This window comes from Sorex araneus, chromosome 4, assembly GCF_027595985.1.
Source record: "Sorex araneus isolate mSorAra2 chromosome 4, mSorAra2.pri, whole genome shotgun sequence".
Lineage (NCBI taxonomy): Eukaryota > Metazoa > Chordata > Mammalia > Eulipotyphla > Soricidae > Sorex > Sorex araneus.
The window spans coordinates 2,203,928-2,230,519 of record NC_073305.1 but is presented as its reverse complement, the minus strand read 5'-3'; the positions used below and the strand labels follow the sequence as shown (position 1 = coordinate 2,230,519).

The window sequence follows — 26,592 nt, the reverse complement described above, 5'->3', positions numbered from 1 at the left end:
TCGAACCCCCACTCGAGTCAAGTCACCACACAGCTCAGTGCCACGGGCGTAAGAAATCGCTCTGTCGGGGAAGGTGCGTCTAGAATGCGCAAGAGTTGGGGTCTTACCACATCCACTAATACACGCGCTGTAGGATCCTCATTCCCCCCAAATCACTGTGCACCCCACCACACAACCACTCTCGGGTTATCAGACCAGCCTTTCCTTGCACCTGGCCACGTGCCCTCGGCAAGATGCTTCTGTCCCGAGCCGGCGGCTGGACCACGGCATCTAAGCATCTGAGCCATCCCGCTGCCATTTTCCTCCCTGGAGACGCCCCGATGCGGGATGGAATTCCGGCCAGCCAGGGCAGCCTGGGGAGCGGAGACGCTCACTATCAAGATACACAAGAAACAGGACCACCCTCGCCCTGGACTGGAGCCCAGTGTGAGCCCAGGCCCACACGCGTGTGAAGGGACACTGGTCGTCACCCTCAGTCCCAGAGCACGTTAGTGAGGGCAAAGCGGTGATTGGTGTCGCCACTGAGCCACGGCTGTCCCCAGAGCTCCTTCCGTCTGGCAGACACAGCCCTAGTGCTGCAGCTCCTCTGGCCCTGGGTCGGGTAAAGTGGCCTCTGCTGAGTGACCAGCAGACGTGGTGCTCCCTGGAGGACACCCACGTCAGCACACTGGGGGCGCAGGAGAACGGCCCCTACTTGCCTCCGGTTCCTCATCCCAACTTGCCCCTTGGATTTGCTGACGTGAAGCCGACCCCCCGGGGCACTGCCCTGGGCATGCCTGTCCATCTTGTCCATAGCCAAGACAGCATCAAACAGCTGGGGCCGGAGCGATAGCACAGCGGGGAGGGCGTTTGCCTTGCATGTGGCCAACCCGGATTCGATTCCCAGCATCCCATAGGGTCCCCTGAGCACCGCCACCAGGGGTGATTCCTGAGTGCAGAGCCAGGAGTGACCCCTGTGCATCGCCAGGTGTGACCCAAAAAGAATAAAAAAAAGCTAAGAAATACAGTTTACCCAAGAAACCCTTAACTCAAATAATCTATTTTTTCTGCACCGTGCTCCCAGCCTGGAAGAGTCGTCTTCCTCGCGGAATGCCGTGAGGCGGCGTGGAGGCGTGCTGCTCCTCTGCTCAAGTGGCCCCGGACTGCCCGTGTCCTCCGAGGGTAACGTATGTGCACTTCAGACTCGGTTACGTCCAGTGGAGCAGGGGACTTCTGGGGAAAGGCATTAGCGTGTTCCCAGCCATTAAACGCGAGAGTGCTGATGTGACAGGGGAGTTTAGTGCGAATATTGAAGGCTCCTATGGACGCAGCTGCACAGCCTCACCCCAGTCGCCTGGACAAAGCACGCCGGGGGGGGGGGGCTCTCCGCAGGCACACCGCACAGTCACCGACTGTAGCGTAGGGTGCAACACGCCGAGACCCCGCGCCCAAGGCAGAGAGCCCCACGCCCGCAGCTCCTCCAGCCTGACTCCTCCGTGCCACCTGCCCTGCGCCTGCCCAGTCCGGCAGCCTCTGCTCTGGGCGGGTCCCGGGAAGCGGCTCTGCCACCCGACACACCCCCTCAGCCTCCCCTGGGCCCCTCCCTGCGTCCCGCCCACGGAAGGGGAGGGCCACAGACCAGAGCCCAGCTGGACCCAGAGGAGGGCCTGCCTGTGTGTGTGTGTGTGTGTGTGTGTGTGTGTGTGTGCGTGCGTGAGTGTGTGAGGGCATGTGAGTGCGTGTATATGTGTTCATGTGTGAGTATGTGTGTATGTGTGTGAGTGTGTGTATGTGTGTGTATGTGTGTATGTGTGAGTGTGTATGTGTGTGAGTGCATGTGCATGTATATGTGTGCATGTGTGAGTATGTGTGTACATGTGTATGTGTGTGAGTGCATGTGCGTGTATATGTGTGCATGTGTGAGTATGTGTGTACATGTGTATGTGTGTGTATGTGAGAGTGTGTGCATGTGTGTGTGAGTGTATGTGTGTGAGTGTGTGAGTGTGTGTATGAGTGTGTGTGTGAGTTGTGTGTGAGTGAGTGTGTAAATGAATGTGTGTGTGTGTGAGTTGTATGCGAGTGAGTGTGTGTGTGTGTGAGTTGTGTGCGAGTGAGTGTGTGGTGCCCCAGTCCCGACTGAGGACTCACAGGGTGGCCCCTGCGGGTCGGGAGGAGGGACACCCACACAGGGTCCCGGGTCAGACAGACCCTTCCTCACTCACCCCTGCGGTCCCACCCAGGACGCCCACTCCTGGGGCCTGCAGGTCTGTGATGACCCAGGGGGCCTGGGCCCCGGAGAGCAGAGGGGCCTCCCCAAGCCTGGCCTTCGGTCTCCTCTCGACCGGCCGGTGAGGCAGGCCCGGCTCACCCAGGACAGCACTCGACTCTCGCAGAGGCTGAGGGCCGAGGCTCCCTGGAAGGCCTGTGTGCCCCGGCCCTCACTGCCCGCAGAGAGGCTGCAGGAGGGAGGGGTCTAGCAGCTCCCAGGAACACCGGGGGCACTGCAGGACTCGTGAGTCAGTGCTCCGCACCCTGTGTCTGCAGGCCAGCTGGACCGGCCCATCTCCCAGAGGAGAAGAAGGGCAGCGGCCCTGAGGGGTGGCGCGTGGGCACAGTGAGGCCCCCGCGGGCTCGGCCGGGGTCTCTCCCTGCTCCCGCCCGGCCCAGCGGGGCCCAGGGCACCCCACGCAGCTCTCTGGGCCCTGGGGATGCCGTCCCCACCCCAGATCACGTGACAGTCAGAACCTCGTCGCCGGCCAGTGCTCTGGAGCCCCTGGGCCCAGCAGTCACCGCTGACGGCCTGTCCCCTCGGCAGCTCCGGGCCGAGGCTCCTGGCCACACGGGGCAGGAGTCCAGGGACTGTGAGAGACGGACAGGGGAGTGCGCTAGCCCTGCTCACGGCCAGCCGGGGCTTGATCCCGGCCATGCTCCCCCGAGCCCTGCCAGGAGTGACCACTCAGAACCAGGCGTGAGCCCGAGCACTGCCAGGTGGAGCCCCCATGTGAAGCCAACAGGTAAACGCCCTGCAGAGGGACCAGAGTGGGGAGAGGGACGGACACAGAATAATCCCACTCGGCCGTGGACACAGAGAAACCTCACGGGGAAATAACCGAAGCTCAAAGGCAGCGGAGACGAGGAGCAAGACAGCCAGGCCTCCCGGGAGAGGGGCGGGCCAGGGACGGAGCCCCACAGCGAGGGGAGGGGGAAGCGAAGCTTGCCGGGGAGGGCAGGGGCAGGCCGGGGAGGGCCGGCTGCGGGAGGGTGGGGCAGGCGGGGCTGGACGAGGGGCAGGTGCCGAGGCGAGAGACGCCCGCTCCTCACAGCTGTGAAGCACAGGGCCGGAGTGAGGAAAAGACAGAAGCTCCAGCCCCGGACACTCTGGGCTGGGCTGGGAGTGAGGCAGGCGGACCCCCCGCACCCCTGCACCCCCGCATACCAGAACCCCCAATCGCCACCCCCACTCCACACTTGCTGCTTTTCGGACTCCTCGCTCCACGTCACAGATTCCTGATGGCAGAGACGTGAGCCGAGCCCTGAGCCTCGGGTCTCCCCGCTTGAAGCTCTGCCGCACCCTTGGGTGGGCCGGGCGGGAGCCCCCGACGCTGCCCCATGCCCCACAGCTGCCAACACGCAAACAGCCCAACCTCGCTGCCTCGAGACTGATCTCTGCAGAGACGCCAAAGTGATGGAGATCCCAGAATCGCTGGTTTCTGGGCTGAAAAGTCTGGGGTCACATCTCTGGGTGTGACCCCATACCCAGTGCTCGTGGGACCTTGAGCGCCACAGCCAGACCCCACAGCCGCTGCTGTGAACTCACGGGCCAGTTCCACAGATCCCGGCGCCTGCAGTGTGGGGCCACGAAGAAGATTCCAGAACACTGCGGGCCCGGCCCGGCCCGGCGGGGCACACCCAGAGCAGCGCGAAACAACACAGACGCCAGCAACGCTCGACAAACAAGACAATAACGCGGCAGCCTTGGCGAGAGGCTCAGTGAACCGCAGACAAGGACTTAACGGCCCCGCGGTGAGATATAATCATTTCTACAGGTTTTTTTTCACTGAAGTATTTTCAATAAATCCTTTAACCATTTAGTTGTAACACGCAATAAAAAATAAATCGTTTTGTGCCTCCTAAGAGGACAGATTGGGGATACGGTGGAGGGAGCGTCACACCAGTGGGGGAATTAGGGCTGGAACAGGGAAGGCCCCAAACAACTGTGTTATGAACAACTTTGCAAACCAGTGTCTAAAAGAAGACATGTCCTGTCCAGAATACACGAAGGAGTGTGAGAATGTGTCCTTCCTCTGCCCCTTCTGTTTTCAAATGAATGGACACTCTGAAAAGAAAGCGTTGGCTGGGAGGCAGGCTAGAGGGTGGGGCAGAGCCTGGGGACCTTGTGTGTGTGTGTGTGTATGTGTGTGTGTGTGTGTGTGTGTGTGTGTGTGTGTGTTGGGGCAGAGAGTGGACAGGGTGGAGAGATTGGTGTTGGAACATTACACACCTGAAGTTTAATCCTGAAAAACTTTGTAATTCAATAAAAAGAAGTAACGTGAATATCATCTGTAACTACTACGTCAAAATTTTGATAGAGGCTTAACTATTTCTATTCGAAAATACTTACATTAAAAGCATGCTCCAGGAAGCCAGAGCCAGAGCACAGCGGGCCGGGCACTGCCTCGCATGTGCACCCCACATAGTCCCCCGGGCACCGCCACGGCTGATCCCTGAGTGCAGGGCCACAGTAAGCCCTGAGCATGGCCAGTCGTGGCCCTCAAAAAAATAAAGCAAGATAAAATAAAAGCAAACTTTAGGGTTAAGGCCTAGCTCGCAGGGGAGGGCGGGGCCCGGGAGGCAGTGGTGATGGGGATGGAATGATGGACGCGGGAAAGGGTAAAGAACAGGACCACACATCCTGGTACTTCCTAAAAACAGGTAAACAAGGAAGATGAGCAAAGGCCCTGTGCTTTGCCCAGCGTCCTCTCGCCACCCCAGCAGGTTCCTGAAATGCCTCGTGTCCTGTCAGCCCTCTCTCGAGTTGCACGTGTGAGAGTCCCTATGGGGTCCACAGCCTGTCCCCCTCTCCGGCCACGGGGTTCCCTCCTCTCACTCGCTGACCTCTGGCCAGCAGACGCACTGTCCAGTCCCCTTCTCCTGGGCGCACCGGCTGTTGCTGCCCGACTGTGTGAGGCTGCAGGATCACTGAGCACAGGTGGGTGGGCGCGTGGTGGGCACACAGATCCCTGGGCGGGGTCCAGCGCGTCACTGGCCGGCCGGCAGTGGGCTGGGCGCCCTGGCTGAAGACCACTCTCTCGGGCGTGCCACTGGCACCTCTGCGGAGACTCGTGACTCTGCAATGCGGTCATGAATGTCCCCTGTGTCACCCGCACCCACACGGCAGGGCCGCAGAGCAGAGGGAGCCAGGCGACAGCAGGCAGCACACACCGCACCCCGGGTCCCAGGGTGTGACCCTGGACGTGCTGGGCTCCGGGCTGGAGCAGCGCGGTGCCCTCAGGCCCACGCCGGGGCCCGGCCCTGTCGGCTGCAGCTGCCCCTGGAGCCCCGAGTGAGGCCTGACCGCCGGCCCCAGAGAAGAGTCGAGATTCCTGGAACCAAATGCAAACGCCTTGCGGGGACGTGGGTGCTGCAGAGAGCAGAGTCCTCCCCGCGAGAGGTGGACAGGACAGGCTCCGAAGGGTCCGGACGCGCTTCCCCAGGGGGCTCTCGGGCCACCCAGAGGGCCGCCGCTGGCTCGGGGGACGGGGTGAAGCCGTCTATCCGAGGCCCAGGGCTGCCCTGGGAGCTGCTCCTCAGCACATTCCTGTCTCTGCAGTGGACGGTCCCCTCCACCGGGCAGCGGGCAGGGAAGCCGCTCACCCCCAACAGAGCTGGCGCAGCCGGGCGTGCAGGGTCGAGGGGAGGGTGGACCCGGCCCGGAAGCCACGAGCCCGCGGTTTCAGGGACGGTGCCCAGGAGTCAGCCCCCGACTCCAGGACCCGGGACTCGGGAGCGGGAGGGACCCGTGGCCCCTCTTCCCGCCAGAGCTGGACACGGAGCTCCAGGCACTCCCGGGGGGGGGGGGGCTTGGAGAGTCTCTGCCCACCCGCCCGCCACTTCCTGCTTCACCGAGACCCGGAGCTGCCGTCCAGGCAGCCACTGCCCCCGGCTCCTGGGCTCCGGTCTCCTGGGCAGGACGCACACTCTGTTCTCACCGGCACATCACTCTCTTCTCCCTCTCAGGAGAGTCCCGGCGCTCCAGCACCCCGGAGGGCTCCGAACAAATTTCAGTAATATTTGTTCTGTTTTCTCGAGGAGTGTCTGGGCTTCCGACGGGATTACAGGGAATCTGCATGGCTCCGGGCGAGATGGTTATATTAACGCGTTAATGCCTCCGCGCCCGGCACGGGCCGCACCTCAGATCCCCGCCTCCCACTGGCTGCTTCTGTTTGTGTAACAATTTACAGTTTCCAGTGTCCAAGTTTCTCGTTTCCCTTGCTGACTCCCAAGCACGTAATTATTTAAGATGATCTTAGACGTGACTGTTAATGGAACTTAAAAAAATTTTTTTCTTATATTTAAATGTTTTCATATAGAAATGCATTTTTTCACACAATGACTCTTTAGCCTGCCACTTTGCTGTTTTGATGATTTCTAATTAAGTTTATATGGAGTCTTTAGGGTTTTCAATGTATACGATTAGGTTATTTGCAAAGAATGACATTTTCACTCTCTCCTTGCCAAGTTGGGTCATTTTCCTTTCCTGAGCTAACTGGTCTGCCTCTGCTATTTGGACAGTAGTGGGGAGAGTGGACATCCCTGTCTCGACTTGATCTGTTTCTCCAAACGCAGTGTGTGAGCTGGGGGCACACATAGGCCCTTACCCGAGGAGTGTCCCTCTGACCCATTGTGTTGACCGAACGCTGACCGTGTCCGGGGGTTTTCCCAAAAGGCCAGTGCTGAGTCTGCAGGCCCCTCTGCGGCGTGTCTCAGCTTGGCCAGTGCTGGACTCCGGGGCCGAGACGCTGCCCCAGAAGGACTGAGGGCGTCAGAGCACTGAGTGGAGGCTCCTGGGGGGGGGTGGGGGCAAAGGAAGCCCCCAGTCTCTTCCTGCCATGGAAGGGAGACGGGTGGGTCTGCCGGGGCCCGTCCTGCTGGCCAGGGCTGGGAGTCAGCCTCTCCTGGGGGACAGGGACGGGCCCTGTGACCACTGCAAATAGACAGGGGCAGAACCCGGCCCCCGTTTCAGTGGGTGTCAGGGCTGGGCCACCCTGGGGACACACGAGCCCAAGCCTGGGTCCTCGGGAGTCTGACTGGGAGTCCCAGGCTGAGGGTGGTGATTGCACCCACGCTCCAGGCTCTCCGGGGGAGGGGCTGGGCGGGCTTCCGGGCGTGGGGGATGGCCAGGGCACTGGGTGGGAGGGAGAGGCTCTGACACGGGAGAAGCTGGAGGCCGCGTGAAGCGTCTCAGCTGACCAGAAGCCCGTGTTGGTCCATGGTCCAGCCCCCCGCCCGCCTCGGTCAGCGCCTGCCCCGGGACGGTCTCCGGGCAGGGGCACCTGCTCCTGCGGGCTGGTCCTGACAGACAGTCCTGAGCCCAGGCCCTCCCACGCCCCAGCCAGAGGCAGAAGTCCCTGTGGGTCGGAGAATCCGGCAAAACTCCCCTTTCTGCTGGGAACTGAACTGGACTCGGCCCCACCTGAACCAGAGCTGCAGAGAAAAGTGCTCGGGGCTCAGGAGGAATTTTCCTAAGAAGAGGCGGGGTGGTGTGGGGGAGTCACCGGGTTAGAGACCCTCTAAGGGGGTCCTTCCAGGCAGCTCCTGAGGGTGGGGGGGACAGAGCGAGGGGCTCCACCGGCCGGTGCCCTCCCGGCCCTCCCTCAGCCCTCCCGCAGCCCCGATGCTCTGTCCCCACACAAGAGTCCCAGGGGTGTGACGTGAGCAGCCGGGCCAACCCCCGCAGGCTCTGAGGGCTCAGCGGGGAGTCACCCTCAGGGGGCAGCCCTGGGCCTTGCCCACAGCCCGCCCCGCCCACCACTCAGCTCCTTCCCCCCGGGGTCCCGCAGGAGCCTGGTCTCTGCGAGAGGATCGACAACAACACTCTGGCTAATGCAACAATGAACGACGCTGATGTAACTTCCTCCACGGCGCAGCTGGGCCGGAGCAGCCGCGGGCCCGACAATGCAGACGGGTGCGAGGGCTGAGGGCCGAGGAACCGGCACACTGCTCTGCGGGAGGGGCCGAGCCTGGGGCCCTCGGGGCCAGTGCCGGGACACTGTGGCTGGGGCACCACCCCCACCCGGCAGAGAGAGAGACTGAACAGAGGACGGAGGGGGAGGCAGAACAACTGTCCCCAAATCGGACCTTGGCCATACGGTCTCAGGGGTCAGCGGGTGTGGACGCCTCAGGCCGACCTTCGGGGTCTGGCCTCGGGAGGGCGAACTCTGGCGTCCTCCCCCTCCAGGCAGTCCGCAGGACCTGGAGGCCTCAGCGAGACTCCCCGCAGCACAGGTCCAGCGTCTGTGAGCCCAGGCACACGGTGTCCACTGCTAGCAGCGGTCCCCGAGTGGCAGCCAGGCCTTAGCTGACCCCTCACATCCCTGGCCTCTCCACACGGACACCCCGTTGGACGAGCGGCTGGCCCCGTCGGAGGGCTGGGGGGGCAGCGGCCCCGTGAGGAGACGCCGCTGCTGCTGGCCAGGGGCGACAGCCTGGGCACACTCGCCGGAGCGGGCGAGGCGGCTCTTGGCTCTGCCAGGCCGGCGGTTCCTCCAGACAGACCTTGGGCAGAGCCCCCGGGACCCCGATCAGAGCAGACCGACGCGGGCGCGTGTGCCGGTAAACCTCAGCCGGGCGTGAGCTGCCGTGACAGTGTATTCTGGGACTAGCGCGAGCGGCTGCGGCCCCATGGAAACGGGCCCTGTTGGTGACGCCAGGCACGGTGTCGGGAGCGGCACGTGTCCCTCACACGCCCCGGCACGCGGGCCGCGTGGAGGGAGTCGTGGCCACTCGCCTTTCGCACCCAGTGTTACCCCTTTTCTAGGAAACTGCTCACGGTGGGCCAGAGCCGGTGCGGGAGGCAAGGGGCTCGTCCTGTAGACAGCCCCGGGGAGACCCGGGCACTGTGGTGGGTCCCCTGCGGCTGCCGGGACGAGCCCGGACGGCAGAGTCTGGAGTAAGCCCTGGGCACCGCCCGGTGCCACCCCAACTCGGAAACTGCACAGGTTCTCGGATCATTTTGAATTCGGGAATAAAAGGGCCACACCTCGGGGCCAGGCGCGAGACCCGCCTTCACCCCAGCCCGAGCACCCGAGCACCGAACGGGCAGCAACACGTGAGCCGCAATTCCCAAAGGGACACCCGAGAGCTGCGGACTGCGGCCCGACCCCCGCGTGTGGATCAGGGTGGGACCGTGCGGGGCTGAGCTGCCTCTCACGACTGGAGTCAGGGGGGTGATGCTGTGGGGCCCTGCGGCACCTGCCTCCTGCCCTGGCCGCTTTCCCGCACTCTGCATGCGGAGCCCGCGGCACTAGAGCTCGGCCCGTCTGTACTTGGGCAGTGGGGCTGTGGTGTTCGTGGAAAGCACACACAACACGTACAGCACACACAATACACATGCATGCACGTGCACCTGCATGTACACGTGTGCGCACACACACACACACACACACACACACACACACAGACACACACACTCTTCTTCTGACCTACCTGATAGACCCCCCCAGTTCCCTCCACTTACGCCCTGCCCAGAAGCCGGAGAGAGAAGAGGGTAAACGATCGCCTGGTTCAGGCCCTGGCACTCGTTATGGTCCCTGAGCCCTGCCAGGACTAAGCCCTGAGCACCACCAGGTGTGGCCCAGAACGACTCTCTCGCACCGCAGGGCAGCAATCCCCCACCACCCTGCCCTTACCTCCGTGGGGGAGCAGAAACTCTCCACACCTTCATGGACTTGGTGGATCGTTCTGTGCCTTTCAGTTAGACTTGGCCTAAAGGGCTTGGTCAGCAGTGATGCTTCAAACTGTCAGTAAAGATGAGTTCTCAGGAACCCCGAGCGGTGTCCCCATGGAGCCTGGCGCTGGGGGAGCAGGGCTGAGACCCCTCTCTGCGCAGACGGTGCTGCAGCCCCAGGCGAGGTCCTGCTGTGAGGACTGAGATTCCTGGGTGCCGAGGGGTTCAGGCCGCCCAACCCGCAGAGACCAAGCAGGCCGTGGCCCAGGGATTCGATTCTTGAGACACAAGCAGTGCAACTGTCCGAAAGTGCCAGTTTGTGTAAGGAAGATGCAGATTGTCTGCTGTGCCTCTCGGACCCTAAGGCGTCTGTTCAGAAGTGACGGGGCTCTCGCGGGAAACAGAGTCTGGGCTCCTGAGTGACAGCGATGACAAACCCATTACCCCTCCCCCACCACCAAACAAAACCCTCAAACTGTCAGTTCAAAGGGGCTTCAGTCATTCACTCCAGAAGCAGGAGAAGGAATCTCCCCACCCACTGTTTCCTGCCACGAAAGCACTTGCAATTTGCTTAGGTCTCTGGTGGGTCAAAACCCGCTCTGGGACCTTCAAACACCCACAGAGAATAGACCCAATTTCTTTACATCAAAAATTCCTCCAAAGACTCCAGGATACAATAGTGCGTGGGTCCGGCATAGGGCCAGCGTCCACCGCAATATTCATAATCTGATTACTTCAGGGGCCTGTTCTCGAGGTTGAGACTCAAAGCTGCTGCTTCTCAGGAGCCTAAGCGGCCCCGGGCGTTAACCGGAGCAGAGTCCAGGTGTCGGCCCGCCAGAGAGCAGGGCAGTGCACGAGTGGGGCGTCCCTAAGCCAGCCCGGGGCATCACGAAGGGGCAGCACAAACACAGGGCGGGCTCTGGACAGCTGCCAGGGCTCTGGGGGGAGCCGAGTGCAGGTGGCATCTATTGCACCTCCCGATGGGCCCATTTCCGCGTCGTTAGTCACTCGGCAGAGTCTGAGAGGAACAGGAGTACGGGATTCTGTCGAGCTCAAGGCTTCGATGGGATGTTTCCACGCACTCAGAACGCGCAGGGCCCTGGCACCTGCTGTGCGTCTGCTCCGTGCACAGTGCACAGGGCAGCCAGGCGGGCAGGGCCCAGGTGTGAGTTTGGCGGGTGCTGAGCCGCGCGGCCACCACCCACGCTCAGATCAGGACTCGCAGAGTGAGCGACCCGTCTGCAGCCTGTCAGACGCAAATGCAGACCAGCCGTACTGGCCCTGCGTCTTTCCTCGATCCCGTGCCCTAATCACACCTGCCACATGCTACGGGCGACGCAGGGACACGGAGCAGGCGGCCAGGCACCAGCCACTCCTTGCACTTGGGGGGGGGGGTTTCCAAGGCGATGAAAAGCCTCCAAACCAACAGCATCCTTGCTGCTACGCTGGGGACAGGTCATTGCAGGGAATGGTCCAACCAGGACAGTCTTGGAGAAGAAGGTGAGGAAACTCTCAATTACGAGCTGAAATCAGCGTGGGGAGGGCCTGAGATGCGTTTTCCTTTAGAAAACATCAGGGACGTTTCTGCGCAGGTCAGGAGGAAGCACAGGGGGATGCGCCCGTGACCATCCTGGGGTGACCGTCTCACTGCTGCAGCGCACGGTAACACGCACCTCGAGGTGTGTTTCCTGAAGTGAGCACTGACCGCAGGCCGGCCAGACTGCAATCAGCTTTCGAGTGCCTTACAGAGAGCAAGGCAAACGTGGGCGGGGAGCCGAGTCAGCGGGGGCGGCGGGGGAAGGGGGGCCTCGTGCAAGTCACGGCCTCTTTCCTGGGGCGGCCTGAGAGGGTCGGCCGGGCAGTCCCAGCCCCGGAGACAGAACCAGACGGACGCTTCTCACGCACTGGGGGAGGCGCCGCTGACACGTCAGGGAAGGACAGAACCTTCCGTGCCAGCAGACAGAGGCGGTGCGAAGCCGCCAGCATCAACCGGGGGCACGGGCAGAGCTCGGCCAGACCCCACGCGGGCGCCCTGGGCGGGTGGAGGAGGGACGGGGCAGACGCGAGGACAGGGAGACCCGTCTCCGGCTGCAGGGTCTCGGGCTCAGCACACGGCAGGCAGAGAGAGCAGCCCGGGAGGTTTGAAACCAGCTCTGAACCTCGGTCACTTACTTCTCCTGGCGAAGGACAGGCCTGATCCCCCCGCGGAGGCTGGCGGGAACAGACGGGTGTGGGCAGAGGGCGCCCACCCGCTCCGGCCCCAGACCCGCGCTGGCCACTGGCTCCTGTCAGAGCTGCAGCTTGACGGCAGCCCTGCCGGGCCCCAGGGACGACGGCCGCCGCCAGAGAGCCTGGAGGGGCTGGGAGGGGCCGGCGGCTGCCAGCGGGAAGCTGCCAGCGTGGATGCAAATGAGCGTCTGAGAGGGACCCTCTGCCCAGCTGGGCCTCACAGAGGCCGTCTCTGGTGACAGGAGCGGCTCCCGGGGAAGCGGCTCCACAGCTGCCCATCACTGCCCCCTGGAAGGACGCGCGGAGGAGAAAGACTCTGAGCCCAGCAGCAACGGGAGCTGCAAACAGAGGACAAATAGGACTGGGCGGGCGGCCCAGTGGGCGGCGACGGCCCACAGATGGCCTCGGCCTCGACCCTGATGACCCCTAGAACTGCGACTGACACAGTTATTGTAACGATGATACTGAGACTTAGGCGAATAATATTCCAACACCAATCCCACCACCAGCCTCAACTTCCCTCCCCAGAGTCCCCAGATTCCCTCCCCGCAGCCCCCCCCTACCCTGCCAGTGGCTGCAGCTCAGCTCTCCTGTGCTCGGCGTCGCTGGGTCTGTGTTCGGGTCCAGGCTGCACCCCCCCGCCACGTCTCTGTGTCACCGAAGCCCTGACGCCCGCTCACCCCTCAGGTCCCGTTCTCTTCTCCCCCCTTGACTTCGTTCCTTCTCTGTCCTCCTCCTCTCTAAACGCTGGGCCAGAAGAAGAAAGAGAAACGCAGGCTAGTCTCACGCACCTGCAGTGTATCACAGACTGGGGGAGGAAATGCAGGAAGGGGTGCCTGGATGACCCTTGACCCCAGCGTGCACTCTAAACTCAACTAGCTCCAGACATTGCATTTGTGGAGAAAGCTCGGGGCTCATCGTCAGAATCTTCAAGGACGAACCTTCAGTTATTTCTACAATAATGATTTTTATTACTTAAAAAATTCACAGCAAGCAATACTGTTGTAATATAGTATGTAAAAGGGAAACTGAGTTCATTTATAAGTGGACGTCATTGGGCAGGAGTAACAGCACAGCGGGTAGGGCATGCGCTTTGCATACGGCTGGCCAGGTTAATCCCCAGCATCCCAGCGGTCCCCAGAGTCCCTCCAGGAGTAACCCCTGGGCACAGAGCCAGGAAGCCCCGAGCACCGCCAGTGTGGGCCCTAAACAAAGCAAGCAAACGCCAAACAACTGGAAGTAATTCATCACAGGGAGGAATCGGATTGATACCAACAGTTGAGGAGAAAGTTTTAGCAACTGTCAGTACAAAATTCACTTGAGCTCCATTTTTGATGTTTGAGTGACCATTTGTTCTTCCCAACTCCTTTTTTTTGGAGGGGCTTATACTCCAAGAACACTCAAAGGCTCCTCCTGGCTCTACACTCAGGGATGTGGAGGTGCTTGGGGACCACGTGTGATGCCACAGGTTAAGGCAGAGTTGGCGGTGTGCAAGGCAGGTGCCTTCACCTGTGTGCAGTCTCCCAGATATTTACTGAGCTCACAGTGACACGGTGTAGCACAGCCCCTGCTCACGGTGACACAGTGTAGCACAGCCCCTGCCCACAGTGACACAGTGTAGCACAGCCCCTGCCCACGGTGACACAGTATAGCACGGCCCCTGCCCACGGTGACACAGTGTAACACAGTCCCTGCCCATGGTGACACAGTGTAGCACAGTCCCTGCTCACGGTGACACAGTGTAGCACAGCCCCTGCCCACAGTGACACACTATAGCACAGCCCCTGCCCACGGTGACACAGTGTAGCACAGCCCCACCCACGGTGACACAGTGTAGCACAGTCCCTGCTCACGGTGACACAGTGTAGCAGAGCCCCTGCTCACGGTGACACAGTGTAGCACAGCCCCTGCTCACAGTGACACAGTGTAGCACAGCCTCTGTCCACAGTGACACAGTGTAGCACAGTCCTTGCTCACAGTGACACATTGTAGCACAGCCCCTGCCCACAGTGACACACTGTAGCACAGCTCCTGCTGGTATACAAGCCCGTAGTGCAAGAGATGCCAAAATCTAGTATTACAGTGTAATGACTTCACACCCACCTCCAGGCAGAGTTGTTAAGTTCTTCTTGGAAGGACGTAGGTATGAAATCCTCATGAATAGTACTGTAAATCATAATTTATCTATATAAAGTGTGGGGGGGGGCAATAACTTAGAATGACTACTGGAAAAAGAAACTGAGTATTTTTTATTAACTGATTTGAGGATCAACTTAGACAATACCAAATTCATAAGCAAGTAAGAAATGATCAGCCGTTTGTCCCCTCCTCTCACCCTTAGCGGCACCAGGGAGAGCAAGGGAGGGAGTCACAGCGCAGAGACAATTCTGGTGACTCATGTCAACTTGAGCTCTGGTTCTCGTTGGATAAATAGTATATAAAAGCCACATCTCTGTGCAAATATCACAGCGCTGGGGAGAGAAGCATTCCCAAAGATGGTGACCAAGAACTCTGACGAAGAGACAAAAGGGGATGAAGAACTCATTCTCAACAATTTTTATCTGGCAAAGATCACTTGTGAGCCTGGTGTCTGCGGCCCTCCCCGCCGGGGCTCCCCGTGGGAGGCTGCAGAGAAGAACAGATCCAGTGCTGGCAAAAGCCAGCGCCCCGCGGGGAGCCGCACTCCCACTGTCTACTCCTTGGCACAGACATGTGAACTTATTTTGGTTTTGCTCTGTGCCTCGAATTCTCAGAATTCCCAGGGGTCAGTATTTTCTTCTATGGGCAAGACCGGGAGAGGGGAACCCCGGCCTCTCCCGGAACAGAAGCACAGGAGAACAAAGCACACACCCGCGCAGGCCTCCGCGGAACGCGGGCATGCACTCGCCTGGTGAGTTTTAAACAAATAAATTAAAACTTTGCTCATTTCAGCTCAGAGGGGGGTGAACAGTTGGAGTTTGAAGGAGTGTTTAAAGACAATTTCATTAACTTTACATCTGTATTTTAAGTGAAGGTATAATTAGACCTGGAAGAGTTGTGGGGGGGTAGGAGGCATCCGCATAGCAGGTCAGAGGGAGAGGTAATGAATAAGGCCACAGGGGGTGGGAGCCAGGTGACAGCTCGGAGGGAGGGGGGGGCAGACGGGGCCTGCGGGTGTCTTTGACCCACGCGGGGAGGCAGAGTGGATGTGGAATAGACACTGGCTCTCACCGGAGGAATGGAGCCTCGCCCACGGGAGGTGGGGACTCAGGGCCGCTGACAACGCAGGCCGGGGGAGCGGAGGCTGAGTATCTGCACGGGGACCAGGAGGCGGCCCCAGAGGAGCCTGGGAAGTGTGGCAGATGTCCCCCCAGGAGCAGTGAGAGCGGGACCCTCGGCCCTGGCCGGGCTGACCTTCTCGAGCACGGAGTGCAATGGCCGAGGCTGTCGTCCTCGAGGTCACCAGCAGCCACCAAAGCACCTCCTGGCCACGTAGCCACCCTTCCATGTAGGAAATGCGAAAACAGGCCAATTCCTCTTGGTTGATGACGGGGCATGAGCTGGGGGTCTGGTGTCCTGCGTCTCTGACTCTCTCTCATCCACGCATTTGCAATGGCCCAGGGGACGAGGCACAGTGCTCAGGAGCATGAGAGCAGAGATGCAGAGAGGCGGGGACCTCCAGGCGGACGCAGGGGGCTGGGTCTGTGCAGCTGCTCCAGCCGCGTCTGTGTGTGAGGCCGGAGCTCGGGCTGGGTCGGGCCTTCCCTGCACGCCCTCACGCTCACCAGTCAGGGGGGTCTGCGGAGAGAAACTGCAGTGCTGGGCTTGCTTTGGGACAACGACTCGGTGGCAGATACTGTCACGACGGCTGCGACCAAGTCGCCGGGCTGCGCGTCACACCTGCCTTCTCAGGGACCAAAGCCGTTCGCTCCGTCTCTACTAGGCAGGCTGGGACCCGAGCACGCTCGCGCCCGTGGACGTCAATCCCGCGTCCACTGCGGCTGTGCCGGCCGGCACTTCTGGGCCGGTGCTGTCAGGGCTCCTTGGAAGGGCCGGGCTGTATTTCTCCGACCCGGCAGGACCTGCTTGGATCATCTTTCAGCTCCCTGCGTCTCCGGAATAGACACAAACATTACGCCTGACACACGGCTCGGGCTGTGGCAGACACTTAGCGGTTGTGGACATGGTAATTAGTGAAGACGGAGGGAGGGGAGGAGAGATGGCGCCACAGACCCAGTGCATGGCTGCACGCATGAGGCCAGGGTTCGATCCCAGCATCATGTGGTCCTCCAAAATAATTCCTGGCGGTGTGGCCCAAGGGCCCTCCCCAAAACAAAACCAATTTAGAAAAAGAAATTGTTTAAAGGCATCACATGTTTTAACATTAAGAAGTTGAGATTCAGGGCTGGAGTGATAGCACAGTGGGGAGGGCATTTGCCTTGCACGTGGCCGACCCGGGTTCAATTCCCAGCATCCCATATGGTCCCCTGAGTACCGCCGGGGTAATTCCTGAGTGCAGAGCCAGGAGTGACCACTGTGCATCGCCGGGTGTGACCCAGACCCAAAAAGCAAAAAAAAAAAAAAAAAGTTGAGATTCTCTCCAAATTTATTTTCTGCTATGTCAAAAGTCTAAAACAGTGAGAAATTAATTAGCAAAGTTACCCCCGAAAAGTCTAAGGTGGGGGGGAGGGGGGAGGTATACCGTGATTCTTGGTGGTGGAATATGTGCACTGGTGAAGGGACGGGTGTTTGAGCATTGTATAACTGAGACTTAAACCCGAAAGCTTTGTAACTTTCCACATGGTGATTCAATGAAAGAATAAAATAAATAAATAAATAAATAAATAGGAAAAGTCTGAGGTGTGGAGAAGGGACAAAGGTAAACACAATTTTTGATTGAAAAGAGCAAACTAGTGAGAATCCCGTCTGCTTCTGCGAAGAGCTAAGACGCGGCACGACAGAGCGAGAGAACTACTGGCTCGAATTAGAAAAATGTGCTCTAGTGTTGAGAAAAGCGAGGTGGTCATCCGACATGTGACCCCTGCTCGGAAGGCGTGTCCCGGGAACTTGACGTGGGAACCCCCCACCTCTCTGTGGGGCTTGCTCCTTGCTCAGCAAAGGAGCTGGGTGGGGGAGCACAGGAATCTGAGGACCTGGGTGGCAGGGCCCATTAGCTGCAGGGCGCGTCCCCCCCTCGGCCGCCCGTCCCCAGCGCTCCCCAGGAAGGCGGCCTGATGCTGCTCTCCGAGCCCAGGCTTACCTGAGTTGTTTGTTTTGACACTCGTTTCCACATCAGCAAGCCGGATGCGTCTCTCGCTAATTCCTCCCTGGGATGGATGTCACATCCGTGGAAGCAACATGGCTGAAACCCGAGTGTTCGCATTGATTTTTGTTTCTTCTTACTTAAGTAGTTAAAGCAATCTGTGCGCTGCTGTGCGCAGACCTTTTAAATAATCCGCCCGACATCACTGTCCTTCAAACACACTCGCCCCACACCGCGGCCTTGAGCTCCAGAACCAGGCTGCGGCTTGGCCTCTGGCCTGCCCCAGGGAGGGGGTTAACCCTAGATGCCACGTGGCCTGGGGCCATTCCAGACAGGAAGCGAAGAGCTGACTCGGAGACAGAGGGAACGGGATGGAGCCCGGAACATGCAGGAACATGCAGGAACATGCCTCCTCCTTCCTGTCCACCGCTCCTGCCTGGGTGACCCAGGAACATCCAGGAACATGCCTCCTCCTGCCTGGGTGGGTCCCCTGCGTGCAGGGGACTCTGGGGCAGGAGGGGCGAGGGCAGGTCCAGCAGAGCGTCCTGCTGAGCTCACGTCCCCTCAGCAGCTCCGTGGCCACTCTGAGGCACCAGGACCTTCCCGTGGTGGGTCAGCATCTGCAAGCCCCCTGAGAAACCTCCGGGCTCCTTCGGGGGGTCTGTGCAGAGAGGCCTCAGCGGGCACCACCGTGGGCACCAGCTGCAGGAGACACAGCTCACATGCACTGCGGTGCGCGAGACAGAAGCCAACGGGTGGGGTTGGCAGCAGCTGGCACAGGCCAGCACAGAGCAGGCTCGGGGCTCAGTGCTCCCCGCAGATGGGGCAGGCCTTTGACTTCGCCGCATTATTAAGCCATCACCAGGGCTGGAGAGATTGCACAGCGGGGAGGGCGTTTGCCTTGCCCGCTGCCGACCCGGGTTCGATTCCCAGCATCCCATGGGGTCCCCTGAGCACCGCCAGGAGTGATTCCTGAGTGCAGAGCCAGGAGTGACCCCTGAGCATCGCCGGGTGTGACCCAAAAAGAAACAAAGAAAACATTGCTGTTTGTGACGTTCTAGCGCAGAGGGCAGGGACTCTGCTATACACAGTGACCACCGGGGAGGGTTAGCACGTGTGAGGGCTGCGGAGATGGCCCCACCGTCCTCACTGCTCCCCCCTCACCGCTGCTACCATGACTCTGTCATGGACACCACGACCATCCCCAGCACCGCGGTCACCACCGCCGCTATGGTCACCTCCGTCCTCACCTCGTCCTCAGCAGGGCCCCACGGCCACCATCAGCCTCCCCGTCACCCCCACTGTGACCTTCACCATCGTCACTGTGCCCAGCACCACCCACCGTCCTCACCGTCGCTGTCCTTATCGTCACTGTGCCCAGCACCACACCCCATCACTGGCACCGTCCCTGAGCCATCGCTCAGCCCGTCAGCACCACCCCCGCCGCCCCAGGACAGCGAATGCTGCTATTCGCTCAGGAGCCAGCTGCAACTTTGGAGAGGAGCAGGGTCGTCTCACGGCTCGGAGATGGTTTTCTGTCCCTGTGAATGCGGCTAACGCTGACGGGGCCTGTTAGGAGTCACACTGTGCTAAGTGCAGAGAGCAAGTGCGTGATGTGGATCCTCGACACACCGCATGATGTAAACACCCTAATTCTGTCCATTTTACAGATGGACGAGGGTTAGAAGCAGCCCCGGAACGAGGTCAGTCTGAGCGGCCAGCCCATAAGGGGACGGGCCTGCCTCGAGCACAGCAACGGTCTGACTCACGCAGTGGAGCGGTGAGGGCATATTTGGTACCAGACGGCAGGAGACGCCCCTGGGCCCACCGGCCACCCTCGAGCGACTCAGTGACACCCCCCTCTCCCCTCCCCCCAGCCACAGCTCTGCAGCGGCCCCGCCCGGCTGTGCATTTCCGCTTGGCTGATCCCTGCCCTCTTCCTAAGCTGTTTCTGCAACAGGCTCGATCCTTTGCAAAAGCCGACAACAGGCCTCAGCGCTAGGGAAGGGGGTTCTCACAGCTCAGCCCCAGCCCAGCTGAGCGCGGCTGTCACGCCCGATGACTCGGGTCCACGAGAGTCTGTTGCCCCAAGGCCACTGGGTGCCCGTGCCCCGGGCCCCTTGGCTCCTGCGGGTCTCACTTGCCAGCACCCCCGGGATGGAGCAGGACCTCCCCGCCGTGAAACGTGTTCCAACACTCAGCAGCGACTCAGAAGCTTTCCAGTGGCTGTTGACTGTTTTGGGGGCCTGTTACCCCCCGCTCATTTTTCTCAACTCCTATTTCTGTCCACTGAGTCCTGCTTTCAGGCCAGATGTCAGCTCTTTTCTGTGAAGTGTTTGCAGCACTCGGGCTGCACGGCCGGGCGTGGCTGGGAGCGAGGCACAGAGGAGGGAAGGGTCCTTCCGGCAGCTTCTGTCGGGAGGAGAGCAGTGGCAGGTGGGCCAGTTTAGTAGGAAGACGATGACCCTAGAGGTCAGTGCCAGCTGATGCCCTAGGGCCACTCTAAGGGCACACGGGTGTCCTCGAGTCTCTGCATTTTCGACTGTTGCTCTTGCAAGAGCAGAAGCCGGGCTAGGGAGACCCAGGGGCCAGCCAAGGCCGCCCGGCCGTCTCTCCTGGGGCGGTCATGTGCCCGGCTCGGCTCTGGAGCTAACCCGGAGTGATCTCCCCTGAGCTGGGCCCTGGGCCACAGAGACGCCTCCGGGTGGGGCCTGAGCCGAGAGGGGACACTGAGGTTGCGTGGGAAGGTGGGTTTCCCTGTGGCTGGGCTGATCTCACTCAAGGCTGGAGGTGTGGAGGTGTGGTCTGTGGTTACCCAGCCAGCCTGGAGCTCACCGCGAGAGGCTCCGGCCACTGCGCCTGCAGCCCCGCGGGACCCACCACTCACCCCGTCGCTCCCGCCTGCGCCCCCCCACGGGTGGCTGCCCCCTGAGCTGGAACTCGCCTCTCTAGAATAACACGGAACAACGTCCCGCCCCCAGAGACGGAGAGTGAATGAGTGAATGAGCGTGTCTGCACTGGGACCAGACGCACTTAGCCAAGAGGAGTCATCATGGTGGGCCAGAGAGATGGGGATGGACGACGTGGCCTCCCGGACCCCGGGAGGTGAAGTACGAGCCAGACACCTCCGTCCCCGCACGTTTCCCTCCCGGTTTGGCAGACTCAGGACCCGGGGACCAGGCGTGGCTTCCCGCCAGCAGGGCGAGTGCGAAATTGCCCACCAGAGCGAGGAGCCGGGCTAGAGCTGGCCACCCGCTGGCCACCCGCGCTCCGAGGGTCCAGGCACCGGCCTCCCCGCCCGGCCCCACCGAGCAGCCTGAGAGCGTCCCTGGCTTAGTCTCACGCTATGTAGTTCACGTCCACCAGGTTTAAGCTGACTAAGAGCACGAGGAGCAAACGGCCCAGCGGAGGCCGAGTGTGCAGCTCGAGGACGTCACCGGCGTTCCATGGAGGAGAGAGTCGGGACAGCCGGCCTGTGTCCCAGGCGGCTCCTGGGGTCCACACCCTCGGGGGAGGCTCCTGGCGGGTCCCTGGGAGAAGCTGCTCAGACAGTTAAGCTTGTACTGGACGCAGGGGAGAGATCAGAAAAGGCACCTCTGGGGTTCACGCACCTCGGCCAGTCAACGCCGGACACATAAGCACCCCCTCAGCCCGGGTGCCCGAGCACTCTGCACGGACACACGAGCACCCCCTCAGCCCGGGATCCTGCACGGAGCACTCTGCACGGAGGCCGAGAAGGCGAGACGCCATGACGAAACCTGCTCAGAATTCCGAGCAGGCGGACGATGTAAATTAATGAAATCAAGACAAATTGCAAGAAAACAAAAACATTAATTAAAGCTTGACTTTACCTCCACTGAAAGGGGCATATGGGAAGAGAATATTAATGCCACGAGACGGGTCACACACACAAAGCGACACAGAACACAACCGCTATTCCCGGGGGGACCCGGGGTGGGTGCCAGCACACGGCCACGTGAGGGGTCCCGGCCAGCCGGAACACAAAGTGGAGGGCAGAATCCTTCCCGGCGCGCCGGCCCCGGCCCCCCCCACGGTCAGACAGAGGGCGGCAGTCAGGGCTCTGGCTGCGAGATCTGCACGGAGTGCACACGTGTGTTTGACAGGCAGCAACCACAGCACACGTCTGGGCCCGCGGCAGGCCCACGAGCTGTCGGGGCAGCACGAGGTCGGGACGCGAATGTGGCACATGCCCAGCTGGGCCTGCAACCCCGGCCCCAGCCCGAGTCTCACTGGCGCTGACCCGGTGGCCTGGAGGATCTTCTCTGCCAGGGCCCGGGGCTCCCCAGGGGTCTCCATGGCTCCCGGGGTCCCGCGGTGCCTCGCTGCAGGGGCTGGAGAGGCGGTGCCAGGCTGCCCGGGCTCCCCGATGGGGCTGGGGCTCCCCAGAGCCGGCCCTGGGGGTGTGGGGACCAAGCCTGGGAGGGCACCTGCCGGCCCTGCGTCCTAACCAAGGTGCCACCCCCAGCCCCTCTCTCCTTCCACAGAAGTTCCATTCTCCTTCTGGGCTACACCTGGCTGTGCTCAGGGAGGACTCCTGGCTCTGTGCTCAGGGGTCACTCCAGGCAGGCTCAGGGGGCCAGATCAGGTGTCTGGAGGGCCGTGTGCAAAGCCAGCGCCCTCCCTGCCCTTCGGCCGCGCCAGCCCCTTCTTTGCTCTTTGAAGCTTTGGTGATAACAAGAACAGAGATGTGAGTCAGACCAAGCGTGAAAGTCCCCCAGGAAAAGGACACGGATGACAAAGCCTTGGCACGTGGCAGCGACTGTGGGCGGGAGGACGGGAAGGAGGGAGGGAAGGAGGGAGAGAAGGAGGGAGATAGGTAGGGAGGGAAGGAGGGAGAGAAAGAGGGAGAGAGGTAGGGAAGGAGAGAGAGAAGAAGGGAGAGAGGAAGGTAGGGAGGGAGGGGAGGAGGGAGAGAAGGAGGGAGGAAGGAGGGAGAGAAGGAGGGAGAGAGGTAGGGAGGGAGGGAGGGGAGGAAGAAGAGAAGGAGGGAGGAAGGAGGGAGAGAAGGAGGGAGGGAAGGAGGGAGAGAGGTAGGTAGGGAGGGAGGCAGGGGAGGAGGGAAAGAAAAGGAGGGAGAGAGGGAGGAAAGGAGGGAGGGACGGAGGGAAGGATGGACGGATGGAGGGAGGGAGGGAGGGATGGAGGGATGGAGGGAGGGAATGAAGGAGGGAAGGAAGGATGGATGGAGGGAGGGAGGGAGGGAGGGAGGGAGGGAGGAAAGGAGCCCCTTTGACGTGCCATAGCCACAGAGCCGCCCAGCCCCAGGGAATCGCGTCCTGCCCAGCCCCCGTGCCCACGGCACTTGACTCGGCATCGAGCGCCTCCATCAACCACAGATTCCTCCCGGCACCAGCAACCGGGACCACCCGGGCCCACTGCTGCGACCAGCAGTGCCGCTGACAGAGGCACCCCCAGCCCGCGTGGTGGGCACACAGCGCCGTCAGGGTGAGCCCTGGGCTGGGCGCGGCTGGCAAGCGGGCCAAGCAGGCGGGCGCTGGGTGGTGGGCACCGCCGCCTCTGGACACCTCGCCCCCCACTGCACCCCCCGGAGCCGGGAAGCCCGAGCACTGCGTCTGGATCCCAGAAGCCAGAGCTGACGGGGCATGTCCCGAAGACCCAGTGAGCTTCGAGCGGGCGGCACAGACGCGGCTCCAGCCGCCCAGCGCTGATGTCCAGGCGGGTACTGTCCACGCCAGCGTTTCTCAGCCTCGTCAGAATCCCTTGGGCCCGGTTTCCTCCCTGCCCCGCCTCACCGGCCAAGCCCTCAGTCTCCTGCGACGGGCCCCCAATATCCCCAGGAACTTCCTGGGGCCCCCACGAGCCCAGAGGCCCCCGAGGGGTGCTTCTCTTGACCCTCTGCGTGTGTCACTGGTCTTTCGTGCCTGTCCGTGCCGGGCAGAGACGAACAAACACAACCACGTGCAATGACACAACAGCTGGGCCGCGTCTCACAGGAGCAGGAGGCAGACACAGCCCTGCCGGGACACGGCCCTCGCAGGCGCTGCGGGGGGACCACGGGAAATACGCCACGGGAGCCACGCGCTCGGGGCCACAGCCTCGGGGGCCAGCCCACAGCCTCGCACCCACGCTCCTGGCCTCCAGCCTTCTCCCGGGCACGGCTGGCCAGCACGTCTGTGAGACTTCGCTGGCCTTGCTGGCGGGGAAAGTTCCGGAAGGTCACCTACCTGCGAGGCACATCATGAAGGGCTGCAGGACCAGCAGCTCCCACGGCAGCCGCATCTTGGCTCGCGGTCCCACGGGGCGCGGGTTGGGGCAGCAGGATCCGGTCAGGCTGGGCTCAGCGGGCGGTCTGGGGAGAGACAGGAGAGACGCCGGTCAGGGAACGCGGCGTCTCCGAGCGCAGGGGGGGTCACGGCGGGCAGGGAGCTGCCAGCCCCCACGCCAGGGGCCCAGCCCTGTCTCACAGGCCCCCGGCACTGGGCTGACCGAAGCCAGAGGGCAGGGCAGGGCAGCCCGAGGGGGGCCAAGGAGGCCTGTCTGGAGGCGGCAGCTGCCCTGGGATCCCCCACGCCCAGGGTCAGGCCCGAGCACCTGGCCAGGCCTGGCCGGGACACGCGGCCCGGCAGGTGTGCGTGGGGCGGGCTAGGGCCGCAGCCCTACGTTCTCAACTAAGGCTGAGCCCGCGAGGACACTCGCCAGGCCCCTCAGGTTTCAGCCCAGGGACGCCGTGTCCCAGCACCCGGCGGGCTCAGGCCCGGGGGTCTGCCAGGAAGAGAGTGTCCCCGCGCGGTGCAGGTGCCCTTCGCAGAAACACCTGGTGTCGCTGGCACGTGCCTGACCCGGCTCCCACTCGGCATCCCGCAGGGACCCCCCCGGCCCTCCAGGACTGAACCCTGAGCGCAGAGCCAGGGGCCAGCCCTGAGCATCGAGGGCGTCTCGAAACAGGACAGAGAACAAGGCAGACGCCAGAGCTGCGCGCCGGGGAGGGCGGGGGGGGGGGGGGGGGCGCCAGCCCGGAGCCGTGGGAGGAGCTGCAGGGCGGGCGGGCGGGCGGGGGCAGGTAACAGCCATGATCTGCCCCCCTGCCTGCTCCCCCCAGTCTCCACGCTGCCGGAGGGTGCGGGGACGCCGGGATCAGCAAGGGGCCTCGTGGAACAGCAGACGGGAGGCCTGGCTCTGCCCTGCGCCCCCAGGCCCGATGCCACGGGAGCTGCCCCGCAGGGACCCAGGCGCTGCCTGCTGGCGCTTCTCCCGCCCGGGGGAACCCGCTCGGGGGCAGGACCCTGCGGGCAGCTCCTGCGGGCACCCGAGCCCTGGGCCCAAGGAAGCTTCCTTAGAGGGGCCTCCCCCCGCCTCCCCCGGCCTCCCCTCCCCCGGCCAGACAGTCTCTGGCCCCGTGTGGCGTCGGGCCGGGGCAGAGCCGCAGGACGGGTTGATCGATGGGAACTATTAATGTCTTAAGCAAATGATCAGGGTATTAATAATTAATTACACCAGGGAAATGTCACCGTGGACCCGGGGATTGATCTACAATGTTAAGCAGTTTCTCGGAGCCATTACAATGCTCCGACATGGAGCCAATTACCTGACGGAGGTTTCGCTCCGGAGGCTGCGCGGCTGGTGAGGCTGGGAGGGGGAGGGCCACGACCCCACACCTCCTCCAGGGAGGCACCTGGCTGCACACGGGAGGGTCTCTGCACCAGCCAGGACCCGGGCCCGACAGCACCTGTCTACCCCGAGGGCTGTAGCACATGTCTATGCTGGGGGTGTCGGGAGCACCTGACACACGGGGAGCTGGCCGGCCGGGCCTGGTACCGTGTCTCTCCCACTGCGCTGACCTTCGGGGATTCGCAGATCCCCCTACGGCTGGCGCCCCTGCCGGGCTGACACAGGGCTCTTGCAGTCTGCTCTCAGCACAGTGCTCCTCACACCCCACTGAGGCTCGGGGATAGTCATGGAGGACACCCCAGGGCTCCCTGACCCTTCCTGCAGCTGAGGGCCCAGCCCTCTGCTCTGCTGAAACACCGCAGTTGCAAACACTTGGGGTGCAGCCAGCAGGGCGGGGCTGGGTCTCCCTTGGGTGAGCTGCGGGTCACCGTGGGCGGCGTGGAGCCCGGGGGCAGGGCTGGAGGGGGACACGGCGCACGGAACCCGCAGAGAGACGAACACTCGGGTGCCGGGAGGGGCCGGGAGGGGCTGGGAGGGGCCGGGAGGCCGGGGAGAGAGAGCTGCTTCCCCAGAGTGCCCCTGTAGGCCTCGGGGACCCACACAGGCAGCACCCCGGTGCTTGGACAGGCCCAGGTGTGTGCGTGTGTGTGTGTGTGTGTGTGTGTGTGAGTGTGTGTGTTAGTGTGTGTGAGAGTGTGTGTGAGAGTGTGTGAGTGTTAGTGTGTGTGAGAGTGTGTGTGTGAGTGTGTTAGTGCGTGAGAGTGTGTGTTAGTGTGTGTGAGAGTGTGTGTGTGATAGTGTGTGTGAGTGTGTGTGTGAGTGTGAGTGTTAGTGTGTGTGAGAGTGTGTGAGTGTGTGTGTGTGTGAGTGTGTGTGTTAGTGTGTGTGAGAGTGTGTGTGTGAGTGTGAGTGTGTGTGTGTGAGTGTGTGTGTGTGTGAGAGTGTGTGTGTGTGTGTGAGAGAGTGTATGTGTGACTGTGTGTGTTCCTGTGTGTGTGTGTGTGTGTGCGCGTGTGTGCAGGGTGAGGCCAGAGTCTGCCCACAGGACCCAGCCCTGCAGGTTGCCCGGGGGTTCCTGAGATAATCTCCCGCCGGCCAGCATGGGGCGGGCAGCAGGAACCCAGCCCGCCGCCCTGTGTCCGCCCTCTCCCCGGCCGGCACTGTCTCCGGAAGGGGTGCGTCCCGCATCTTTCCGAGCTCGGCCAGGCTCCGAGAGTGTGTGGACGGGGCTGAGGGGAGGGGTGAGACCCCCTAGAAGCTGGGCCTGTCCCCGAGACGCAGTGGGCACAGGGAAGGCCAGCGGCTGCGGGCCTGACCCCTGAGGCCGGGTCACAGGGCCGCGAGCCGACCCCGGGGAGTCTTGGCAGCGGGTCCCGGCTCGGGCGACTGTTGGCTCCCTCGGGCTGAGAGGAGGGGCAGTGTGAGGCCCAGCAGGCCCCACCCCGGAGCCCAGAGCTTGGGGACGCGTCCCTCACGCAGAGATGACGCCCCGCCCCGTCTCTGCGCCCGAGTCTCCCACCCCCGGCTGCTCGGAGGACGTCGCCTT

The 26,592-nt window shown here is 62.2% G+C and overlaps 1 protein-coding gene across 8 annotated transcripts in view; it reads right to left on the bottom strand.

Moving 5' to 3' along the window:
- LOC101557906 (contactin-4) overlaps positions 1 to 26,592 on the bottom strand; it is a 584,043-nt gene that overhangs the window by 221,971 nt on the left and 335,480 nt on the right. For all 8 annotated transcript variants that reach the window (XM_055136085.1, XM_055136079.1, XM_055136080.1 and 5 more), the window contains one exon: positions 23,603 to 23,727. In XM_055136085.1, coding sequence (XP_054992060.1) covers positions 23,603 to 23,657 — 55 coding nt within the window. In that variant the 5' untranslated portion in view covers positions 23,658 to 23,727. The remainder of the gene's footprint in view (positions 1 to 23,602; positions 23,728 to 26,592) is intronic.